The sequence below is a fragment of the Triturus cristatus genome, chromosome 10 (genome assembly GCF_964204655.1).
Source record: "Triturus cristatus chromosome 10, aTriCri1.1, whole genome shotgun sequence".
NCBI lineage: Eukaryota > Metazoa > Chordata > Amphibia > Caudata > Salamandridae > Triturus > Triturus cristatus.
Genome location: NC_140593.1, coordinates 274651143 through 274663638, shown reverse-complemented (window position 1 = coordinate 274663638; position 12496 = coordinate 274651143). Strand labels below are relative to the sequence as shown.

At 45.6% G+C, this 12496-nt stretch overlaps 1 protein-coding gene across 1 annotated transcript in view; it reads right to left on the bottom strand.

The window, feature by feature from the left end:
- LOC146789314 (protein lifeguard 1-like) overlaps positions 1 to 12496 on the bottom strand; it is a 287971-nt gene that overhangs the window by 64860 nt on the left and 210615 nt on the right. The window contains exons 6-8 of the mRNA XM_085631062.1: positions 9835 to 9872; positions 9655 to 9742; positions 795 to 884 (exon numbers count right to left, since the gene is read on the bottom strand). Coding sequence (XP_085487188.1) covers positions 795 to 884; positions 9655 to 9742; positions 9835 to 9872 — 216 coding nt within the window. The remainder of the gene's footprint in view (positions 1 to 794; positions 885 to 9654; positions 9743 to 9834; positions 9873 to 12496) is intronic.

Here is a 12496-nt window from a genome sequence, read left to right as displayed (position 1 = left end):
GTTTGGCATGTGCCCTTCCATAGAGAAATATTTGGAAGCCATTTTGTACTTTCTGGGGCACATTAGTTGGACTATAATAAAACCAAATGCAGGTTTTGCATTACTGGGCCTGTTACAACAGGGCAGGTCTTTATTACATCATAGGCCAAACTGATAACTGTAGCTATAACAGTTACCCTATTAATAATCATGCAAACCTGTTGGTCCAAGATGGCACGTGTGCTTATGAATTGGTTGAATAGAATGGAAAACATCATTTTTAAACCACCTTTATTGGCATTTAACATCTTTTCATAAAATAAGAGAAAGAGCACAAATACAATGAAGGATCAACGTTGGGACACCAGTTGAAAGATTGATATAAACTTATGCATTGAGGAGTTATGTCCCCCTGGGGCATAAACGGTTGTTAGAGCGCCTACTTTGGTAACTATAAGAAGGGGTGTAAAATGTATCAATCCTAATATTCAGGGAGGTGGTTTAGTACTCTCAGTGCTTCTCTGGCTAAATGGAAAAATTAGTTAGAATGGAGACGTGTTATACAATTATGCAGCAATACCTTTTTAAGTAAAATGTATGTACATAAATTAAATAGACATGCACAAAATTAATTAATAAGCCTCATAGCAGGATATAGTAGATTGTATGAAAGAAAAGAATATCTGGTGTTTATTACTTCATTCATATGTACATTTACTTTAATAGTGACATTTTTGTATATATAATTTTTGTGTATATAAATCACTGCCTAATCCTGGCAAAAAATCTAAATTAAAAAACAAGAAAATACTCACAAATGATCGTATAATTGCACATAGAATTCCAAAGGCCAATAATGCCAGAACTACGACCCAGAGTATACCATATGTCATGGTGAAGTCCCACTGTGAACATAAATCAACACACAGTAAACACATAAACTTGAAACATAAAAATATAAGTTGTAGTATTTTGGTAAAATATATACACCAATCAAAAATGTCCATTACAAACGAGAAGTTGTTTGATTGTTCCACTAACCTAAATCAGATTTGTAAAACATTCATTTTTTAAATATTGCAGACATCTTCCTGCAAGGTATGCTGCCACTCTGTAGCACCTGTTACAAAATGTTATAGACTCCTCATATCTCCTGACATGTCTGTTTCATTCAGGGAGAAGACTAACTTGTTCAATACATAGATCTTATTGAAGGTCATAAAAACAGTTTTGAAAGAGAACTTTGCAGCCTAATTTAAACCTGGCTGATATTCCATATTAATACTTTGAGTCACTTAACTGCTTCAATTGCAGCACATATAGTCAGTCAGCCTTTCAAAAATACACTTTTCGCAAAGTCTACACAGATGGCTGGTTTTAACAGTGATTGGACAAATTAACAGAGAGAAGCTTAGTTACTTACCTGCAAAGGTATCTTAACCAATAATTTGCTATGTTCCGTTAGGTCTTCTGTATAGCCCTGATGCATCTGAAGCTGTATGATGTTAATTAAGCTTAAATCTGGCTCGTGGAATGACTTTGAAAGTCTCAAGATGCACGTACATTGAGAGACAACAAGCCCAATTCACAAACATGTTTCTGTGGCAAACCACTATAACTTGATTTTCTCTTAGCCCTGAATCCCTCATCACCTGCGGAATTCACACCTACTCACTGAATAAAGCATTGAGAATTCGACCCCATATACTACATGGAGGGGCAGAGCCTGGTGGCAAGTATAAGGGATGCCTCTTCACTTACCTCCAATAGCAATCTTGTATTTGGCCTGTAAGGACCTCTTACCAAACCCTGTCTACTGGTGTTGTCTGACTCAATGGCTAGTTTGCAGTAGCTGAAATAAGAGCTGTGGAAGAAACATGCTAGTCCAGAGGAGGCGGAAATATGGCGGATGATGGACAAGGAAGTACCTGAGGCAACTGTGTCAGCAGTCACAGTAGCACACTATCTACCCCTTAATATGGACAACCTACGACTTTCTTACAATAAACAGAGTGGAAGCCCAAAAATAATGCATCAGTGCCTGAGTGAAGGACTTTGTAGGGCGATGATCCCAAAGATGAGTAGCATGTGACAGATAGACTTTATGATAGCCCTGCAACAAGGTGAAAGCACTGGTGCTATAGAAAGTACACAACGAGAGCAAATAGCAAAATAAGGCCAGAGAAGACCTTATACGCCCTCAACCAGGAAAAAGGGCGGTCCATAACGAAGAGTAATGCTTAGCAATAGAACAGGGAAAAGGACAGTAGGAGATAATGGTGTTTTAGGATGTTATTTTGAGAAAGCTTGAAAAGGTGGAAAAGATGTCAGTGTTGGTAGACACTTGTCTGGAGTGCTGGAACATTTTGGGGTCTAAGTGAAGAAATGCTCTATTACTTACCGGTAATCTTCATTACTCCGGGTCCCGTTGTCCTCGTCCCATTCATAACAAAGTGGAGATAACCATCTCCAGACAGAAAAAAACCAAGAGGAATGCTGGGACCCTAATACTGCTCCTCCCACCGGGAGTACATAAGAAGTACTTACCCAGCATCCCGCCTGTACAACCAAGCCCAAACAGGAAGGCCGGCCGCCTGGGAGGGAGGGAGGGGCGTATGAATGGGACGAAGAAAACGGGACCCGGAGTAATGAAGATTACCGGTAAGTAATAGAGCATTACCCCCAGGTCCCTTATGTCCTCGTCCCATTCATAACAAAGTGGAGAATACCAAATCAGAAAACCGGTCTTCCGAACCCACAAGCACACCCAGGAAACCACAACAAAAGTAGCAACCCAAGGGAGCACCGAAAAGGAGGGAAAGGGGGACCATAGGAAGCAACCGGCCCGCAACCCAGAACACGACCGCTGGGACCAAACAAGGACCGGAGACAAACAGAAGGCCAGGGCCCCAACCAGGAGGCCGCCAACCAGAGAAACCGGAGACAGGACAACCAGGAACAAGACCCAAACGACACGGCCAAGGAACCACCGGACAAGGCCGCCCAGCCCAGAACCACCAGGAAGGCACACAGGACCCGGCAGCCACACAGACACAGAGCAAACCGCAACCACCCCAAAGAAGGCCAAAGAAAGAATCCAAGACCGGCCAACAGAGCGCAGGCACAAGCACCCAGACCAACAAGGAAGGAGGAAAGCCCAGGCCAGAAACTGGCCCACCGCACCAAACTGAACAACCCTGCCCCAGAGAGCCTAGAGGAGAAAGCCAACCAAACCCTGCCGAGGAGGCCCAGGAAAGAAAAAACAGCACCCCCAGGTCCACCAAACAACAGGCACCCAGCCCAGAGGGAGGAGCCGCAGGAAGAGCGAGACCCCAACCAAACCGAAAAGGACAGGGAAGGAGACAGTGACCCAGAACCCCAGGAGGCCAAAAGCCCCACAGGGAAGGAGGCCGCAAACCAAACCAGGAAGGCCCCCAACCCAGAACAGAAAGGGCTGAGGAGGTCAACCCAAAGACCACAGGCCAGAGACGCTCCAAGAAAGAACCAGCCAAAAGCCGACCAACAACGGGGAGGCCAACAAAGACCGGAAACCAACATCGAACAAGCCCACAAAGGGCGGGGACAGGGCCACCGGCCACAAGCCCCAAAAAACCCCAACCCCAAAAGGGAGGGAAAACAAGGCAGGACGGGAGCCCACGGCAACCGGGAACCCTCGGCAGCCCCCAAACCAGGAAACACCCAGGCACAAACCTATCGAACCACAGAGCCAGGTAGCCAGGACCAGAGCCAAGCAACCAGCCGACGCCGGAGGACCCGCAGGCCCAACCAACTCCCGGAAGGAGCCCACACAGCGCCCAGGACATCGAAAAAAGGCAGGGAGGAACAGAGACCCCGAGCACACCACAGCTGGACAACACAAAAGGCCGAAAAAGAAACAGAGGAAACCGCCAAAACGGAAACCGGAGGAAGCAGAGAAGGCAGAGGGCCAAGCAGCAGCAAAAACCCCAGACGACCCACAGCCAGGAGGGCGGACCCCACAGAGGCAAGAGGAACACCACAGAACCGCACCCTAACCAGAGAAACCCAAACAGAAACACACATGGAACAGAGCCCGGGGAAGGAAGGGAAGACAGGAGTGAGCCAGGACACCAGAACCAGGAGAGAACCAAGAACGCCCTGCAAAACACACCCCACAGCCGGCCAAAAGTGGCAGCACAGCCAGCAAGCCAAGGAGGCACAGCCCAGGACAACCCAAACCAGCAGGAAGCCGGCAGACCTGGAGCAACAGGAGGCAACCCAGGACATGCCAACCCAGAAGCCCCGAACACCAGGACCCCACACAGGCCCGAACAGGGGAACCGTAACCCAGGAGGAAGCCAACGAAGAAGGAGCACCGGGGCAAAGGGGAAAATCCGTCACCCAACCACAGGCGAACCAAGCCCGGGAAGAGAACCGCTGGCAGGAGCAGGCCCAGAAGTACCCACCAGAACACGGACACAAACCCGCACAGCGCCCCGCCCGGACACACAAAGAGAGCACAGGCTAGGACGCAGAGCCGAAAAAGGCGACCAGCAGGCGCACAAAACCCACAGGAGCGGGAAAGCCCCAGCAGACACCCAGCCAGGCACCCACAATGGGAATCAGATGAGATCAGGACCCCCCAGGGAGCAAACGTGCCCAGACAGACCCCCAACCGGGAGAGCCGTAGAACAGAAGAGGGGAAACAGGCGCCACGCCAAGGACACGGCAGCAGCGAAAGACAGCCAGGCCCAAACAGTAGCAGCACAAACCCCAGGGACCAAAGGCGAACCGCCACTGGAAACACACCCCGGGGGGGAGAAGGAAGAGCAGGTGCCCAACCACACCCGCCAGAGAAGCCCATGGTATGATGATGTAGTGCCGCAGTAGAGGCCAATGGCTGTACCCAGGGAGTCCGTGGCATCGAGCCCACACCTGATGGCGAACTTTGCTGCATCCCGTCCCTACGCCAAGGCTTGGTGGAGGATGTCTTGGCCCTCCTTGGGAAGCATGGGAAACAGCTGCACAACCGAGTTCCACAACACATGGGAGTATCAATTCCCCCTCTCCAGCCACAACTTTATAGTATTTTGTTTTTAGCATAGCATAGGAACCCAGCTAATAAAATTATTGTGTGGGACTCAGACAGCTATTTTTAATCCACACTCACTCCCTCCCATTTCTACTCTTGACACATACGCCCCACCAACATCTCACATCTGCAAAAAGAGAAGACCTCTGGCAAAGAGCCCCCTCACTTGGCCCGTTGGGCATTGCAGTGCCGGCCCAATGAGGAGCTGCCTAATGATGAAGCAGGACACCCCTTGGGGTGTGTGAGGGCCCTTGCCCCTAATTGGAGCTACTCCATGATCACCATTTGTTTCGCTTTGGACACCTGGCCTCCTTCCCTCCCCCCCTCGTCCTTTTAGGAACTGCATACTCTTACTTTTACTACTAGTATCAATCCAACAGGCATTAAGTGTCCAGCGACTGCAAGCTAGGCCGGTGGAAGAGAAAATGCACTTCCCAATGATGTCCAGCCTCTTGTATTCCATGTCAAGTGGACTGGAATGGAACATGTTTAGATTGGATTTGGCTATTGAAGCCTGCACAATCAGACAACCAGGCTCTCAGGGGAGGAGTAATGGAGAGGAAGGCTGGGTCTCCTGGGGCAGGACGGTGGCAATGGGCAAACATGCAACACACAGGATTCCCTGTGCAAGGTCTGTTCCAGGCCCCCAGGAGAATGCCGGTGAGGGCTTCACTGAAAGGGAGCAATGGCTTGGCTGAAGGGTTTATCTAGGGAAGGTAAGTTCAGGGGTTGGTAGAGCCTGAACGACGCCAGCTTGAAGTTAGGGATGATAATTGGCTCATTGTCGAGCGGCCTCAGTGGTGTTAGGGACAGTTCTGGATAGAAAGGAGCTGGGGTTGAAGAAGGCAGCCATGGCAGCTTTGATCTGTATTCCGGGGTGGATCCAGAGGCCCTTCCTAGAGTCAGGCGGACCCACCAGCGGAAACCCAGTGGGGTCACCTCTCGTCTCTATGGGGTCCGAGGGCACACCAGAGGGAATTAGTGTCCCAAAGATTGTATGCATGGTGTCATAGATCTCCTTTAAACTGAGCAGTTGTTGCTCTGGTCCTAGGAAACTCTGGGAAGCGTGGAGCGGCGCCTGTAGGTGGACTGTGGGAGCTGGGCCTCGAAGCATGAGATTGGGAGGGGGAAGCTGTTGACTTTTTTTTGTGTGTGTTTGTTCGTCTTACCTGAGTTCGAAGAGGATATCTTGGAGCGGGATGACGAGCGCCTGCGGGGATGGCTCCGGAAATGACCCTAAGTTCTTCTTCAGGAATGGGAACAACGTGGAGTCCTCTTTTGCCGCGCCACCAGGACCTTCACTGCCAACTTGCCGATCGCTGTGGAGTGCATGGATCTGCACTTGGTGCAGGCCTTGGAGTCTCAGGCACAAAAGACAAACCTAGTGAGAATCTGACAACGAGAATTGTCTGTGGCAGTCCCCACAAGGTTTAAAACCCATAGAGTTTCGAGAGGGCATGTTCCTAAGTACACTGAGAGCAAATGCTCAAAATAGGGTTGATACAATATCAGAAAAAAGTGGTCAAAAAGTGACCGGGGTAGCTCTCTGAATCTGCCTTGTTGGCGCGGAAAGAAATGAACTAATGTTAGTGCACCGGGGTGGTACTTATATGGGTGCTGCAAAGTCAGTTCTAATATGGTCGACACCACCTACAAGTGCGCAGAGATATTGCCCAAGATTTTGCGGATACAGTCTGACACCTCGGAAATATTTTAAGGTGAGCAATCTGTGGTTCGAAGTCCTATCAGAAGGTCCTGTAAACAGGAATGTAGGTTAATCTTTTTGTTATGAGCCAAAGAGCCAAACTATGGCACTTAGCCCTTGTATTTGCAGTTGGCTGAATGTGTCAGTGACACTAAAGAACTCTGATATTATTCTGAGAAAGTGGAAGATGACGACAGGCTAGTTTCTTAGGACCAGGCAAGCAGTGTTCTAAAAATAGGGAAATTAGTTTTGGTCTCTTAGTTAATGCAGATAAGTGGACTATAAATGTTTCAACTATTAATTAAAACTCTCACATCTCAATGAAGTGCAAAGCTTTTGTAAAACATAATAAAGGTCACAAATCTTTATGACCAGAAACAACAGTAGTCATTTCTCGAGTCTTTGATAACAAATTAGCATGCATGTTTATCAGAAAAGGACTAACATTGTAGCCACCATGCCACAACATCAGTTATTTACAGCTGAATCCCAGATTTTGTTTCGTCACATTTTTTATAAGAGGTCTTTCAGGGCATTCTAGAGATGTCTTTGGATTAGCTGAGTGTGTCTGAGGAGAGTCTGGGGTATCTGAGTATTTCAGAAAGAGAATTACCATAGGTAAGTAACTTTTTCTTTAGATGGATACTTCTAATTGCAGATTCCTCACCTTTAGGATAGATACCACTTCAGTTTCTCCCAAAGGTGGAAGTCTGAGGAGTAGATTCAGATCAAAACGTCTTGCAGGAGCAAGCAGGCAAATCACCCTCGAACTGCACTTGTCAAAGCAGTAGTGCTTTGTGGACATGTGTACTGACGTCCATGTCACAGCCTAGCAGATGACCAGAACCAGCATCCCCCTTGCCAACGCAGTCATATTGTCACTGGCCACTTGGTAGAAAAAGTCCTTAGTCCTTCAAGAGGTTTTGTCTTGGCCTGAGTGTAGAACAGTTTATTGCAGAGGACAATTCATCTCAAGAGAGTCTCCTTTTGTATCGTCTTACCTTTCTTGGTTCCTGCGAAACCTACAAAGTGCTGATCATCTATAAGATGGTTTCTTGCATGCAGTCAATATTGAAATTCTGAGCCCTCTTAAGACTTAAGCTGATGGAGCTTTTCTTCCTCTTTCAAGGACTGTGGCAGAGCGAAAAATGATAGAAGAGTGACTGATCTGGAAGGGTAATACCACCCTAGGCAGGAAGGCAGTCCAATTCCTCAGCAGCAACTTGTCTGGAAAGGAAGTGGTGTACGGCGAATCTATTAAGAGTGGCTGGGGTTCGCTCACACAGTAAGAAGAAGTGATGCCGATAAGAACATTTTAAGTCGGACAGAGCAAAAGTGCAACTGGCTTGAATAGGAGCACATATGGAACATGAGGACCTGTTTTACATTCTAATGTGGCATGACAAATGGTTTCGGGGCAATGAGTCATGCCTCTTAGAACACAGGTACCAACAGGTGTTTTAAAAAGAGAAGATTAATTGGGCAAATATAAAAAGGCCGAAAGAGCTGAGAAGTATCCTTAAATTAAGGACACTACCAGGCCTTGCTCAGCTAATGAAAAAAACAAATTGTGACACATGAGAGTTTTGTCGGGTAACAATCAAGATTATGAATCTCATACCAGGCTCCAAACTTTTTCCAGCCTAAGCATAAATGGATTTCGTGGAGGGACGTCTGCCTGTGAACACGAGGTCTACCACCTCAAGCGGTAAGTCAAAAGAAGTCAGCTGCTGCTGTTCAATCACTACACATGGATGTGTAGATTGCAGACATTCAGGGGAAGGGCCGTATCCGTTGTCGTTGAGACAGGAGGACATTCCAAAGAGGTGCTTCTATCAGAAGGCAAATGGCAAGGCTCATGTGCTCTGGGTACCACACTCTCCAGGCCCAGTCCAAGGCTACTAAGATGACATGCCCCCAGCCTAATCTAAAATTCCTCAGAACTTGAGGCAGGAAAGGTAGTAGCAGGAACGTGGACAGGAGGCCACTGTCCCATTGCTGGCAGAATGCATCCCGTAAAGACCTCTTTAGAGGAAACTCCAGTGATAACATAGATTTAGCAAGGCCACGGCCCACTGATCGAAGAAGCTCTGAGGCCACCTCGGGATGGAGATTCCACCCTTGATCCAAAAGCTGAAGTCTGCTCAGCTCATATTCTCTGGTGTTCAGGGGACCCAGTAGATGGTTTGGTTCTCTCCGTATTCCAATTTCTAGTGGCTTGGCATTCGTACACCCATTGACAAAATCACCTGCCACCAAATCCTTCCCTCAGCAGCAAGGGAGCACTGCACACTCAACACAACAGTTCCAACCTGTACAGCCCATCTACACCATCCCGATCCACTGCCCCAGCACTCAACCCACCTAAGATTCCTAGCTCAGAAGACTACCTGACCGCCCCCAGCAAGCAACCCACCATGGACTCCCTGCTCAGATTAACAACCACCTTAGAGCAGGTGGTAAATACGAGCAGAAAAGTACTTGTGGTTGTGGGTAACCTACAGTAAAGGAACCAGCAATCCATGGTCCCCAGTTTTCTTCCCATTCCAGTTCTAAACTCCAGGCAACTCATAATGAGACACTTAATTTATTCTGGATATCAGAATTAAACAGTGGATTAATTGATTGTTTGATACATATTGCTTATTATCATGCTATGATAAATTGTTCATTTGCCAATTACACACTACATGGGTAGCTATGCGAACTGAATGCAGCACCAATGAGCTACATGTGCACATTTTCACTTTTGAAATAACCATCATATCTATAGAGAATCCAATGTAATAACTTTGCAAAATTCAGTTTTATCATATAATTAGTAGAAGCAATCAGCAATGGGGTTATACACATTTGTATACTGCTGTGATATATATTACAATCAAGCAACGGTACTTACCTTTGTCTGAAAAGCAAACAGAGACAGGCCTAAAGTGACAAAAGCTGTTGCTCCAACTGCCCACATCACTGCATCAGCTTCAAAGAGACTAGAAGCGAAGTTAAACAGTTATTAGTAAAGAGATTGTAAGTATGGAATAACTGGAAAGCTTTTCACAGTCACAGATAAACAGTGACTTACGCTGATACAGCTCCAAGCATTAAACCTTCAAAGATTGTCTAAGATAAAAAAGAGAAATCTGTAATGAGTCAGATGAACATGAATTTTCTTTCAATATAAAGTTTATTTGTGAAAGCCATTAGGTGTTCTGGAGTAATCAGAAGGAGTTGGAATTGGAGGTTCTTTATTATTATGTGTTGGTGTCCATACCAGTAATTGCATAAGATATTATAATTTAACTAGCCTGAGAAAGAAACTAGCCATCAGTTCTAGGAACATAGTAGTGCCGCAGCTGAGAATAAAAGTTCCCTGCCTTCATCTCTGGAACACAGAGACCTGCCTGACCCTCACTTTCTGACCCTGAAATCCTCCTAAAACCCCAAAGGCAAAGTCAGACTTAAGGCCTTGATCAGGATCTCTCTGACTATAGTACATCGCTGGTGTGGCAGATACTCTGTGGGCTGAGTTAAATGCCAAGCAGGTACCATGTTTCCTTGGCTCTGCTCTGCATTCTTTTATGTTTTTCAGAAACAATCTCTTGAAGTTGAAAAACAAAAAATCAATCACCATGAATCCCAGAGTCAGACTATGGTGTGTTGTTATTGACCAAAAATGTAACCTACATACCCGGAACAGAATACTTTTTAAACATCAATTTCAAAAATAACGACTGAACACATTTACACCACACCAAGCATAAGCACTTCACTGAATAAAGTTTTAGTTTCATACCAAGGTTGTTCTAATTCTGTTCCATTACATTTTTTTTATAGAGTGGAGATCAAAGATTCCAATGGGAGTTGATATGGGAAATGCTAGTTATTTGACCACCACCATTAAGGGCTCCCTCCTAGGAGAATTTGCTTGAAACTCAAAATATCAAGAATAAGCTAAATATGGGCAGTGGCTGCCAAGTGTTGTGCCGATCCGTATAAGTCTGCCAAAATTATTAGAAAAACTGTTACTTTTTAAACTCCCTTTAAGCTTTGCCCCATTGGTGATCAGCATGAGATTCCTGAACTAGGCAGATTCATTAAAGAGCATCAACATTATTAGCACATGCAAAAGTTTTTGCACCCCTTTTAACTTTGCTCCCTCTTGATGGATCTGCTTGAGACTTGCCACACCAAAAGAAGACAAACCATGCTACATGTCTGCCAACGTTCATGTTGATTTGTCAAATGATTTTTTTTTGTAAAACCGTTTTTATTGCAGAACAATATAATAAGCAGCGTACATTCATAATATTCCTGCACCGCTATTGCCAGTGCCATATCTTACGTGGCCATTTAGGCAGTCGTACACAGCTTGTGAGCCCACATCCCAGAGGCCGGGCAGCGGTGGCAAGTATATCATTGTACTGAACCATATTTCAATCTGTACATTTGCCGCGAACATAGTAGGGTGTCTGCGTTCCGCTTTGAGTTGATTTGTCAAATGATGTTATAGTTATTAACAAATTGACACTTTATTGACCCCATCTTTTAAACGTGCACTCAACTGATGAATATGCACAAATTTCACAAATTTAAAAATAATGAGTCAAAAACGGCTTAACAGATTTACACGAAACCAAGCAAAGGCACTTCCTTGAGTAAAGTTCTACTTTCATGCCAAGTGAGGTGTAATTCCATTGAGCCGTTTTTTTCTGTATTGAAAAGCAAAGAATACCATGGAAGGTAAAATGAGAAATGTCTTTTATGGGATCTCCCTTTTTTTGTCTTCCGCTTGATGGATCTGCATGATACTTCCCATGAATAAAACAAAGTGGATGAACTTTTATTTTTGGCCGTTTTGTATGGATTCAAACAGTGACACAGTTAGTAGCATAACGAAAAATCTCTTTTCAACAGAAGAGAGAGAGAGAGAGAGAGAGAGAGAGAGAGTGTGTGTGTGTGTGTGTTATATGTGCCTAAATTCAAATATCATTGTCGAATTAAGTAATTCAGATGATGAAGAACACGCTCCCTGACGTCGCTTTTTTAAATACGTTTTATATAGCACTAGCTAGACCCGTGGGTATCAGAGCGCTTTACAACATGAATGAAATAGAGTGGTGAAAAACATGGTAGAAGGATACATGAGGAACTATGCATAACAATAAACATTTTAATACCAAATACATTAGAGGGGTGAGTCAAGTGATAGCTTAGGTAAGTGAAACAGTCAAAAAGACCACCACTCTCCGATGGTCTAGATGGTAAGGAGAGTCAACTGGGTTATCGGAGCCTGGTTCAGTTGGCTTTGTCGGTAAAGTATTTGTCAAGGAGATAGAGATTCAACTCCCTTTTGAAGCAGGAGAAAGAGGGGTTGCATCGGATCAATCGGGAGTGCGTTCTACAACCTGGGCACATTACCTGAAAAAGCTCGGGACTGGGTGTTTTGTTTTTTAATTTTGCAGGGATGAGTAGAAGTGAGTTAAAGCTTCTCAGAGTTCTGTCTCTTCCTGCTTTCACGAGTTTGCTGTTTAGGTAGTTGTCGGGATGTGTGCGAAGGGTTTTGTGTGTGATGCATGCAGACTTGTAAATACATCTACCTTCAATAGGAAGCCAGTTAAGGGATTTAATGGTTGGTGTGATGTGTTCAAACTGTTTAATGCCTGTTACGAGTCGGGCTGCCATGTTGAGGACTGACCATAGTGGGGCTAGGTGGGATTTAGGCATCCCTGTTAGGATGGCGTTCC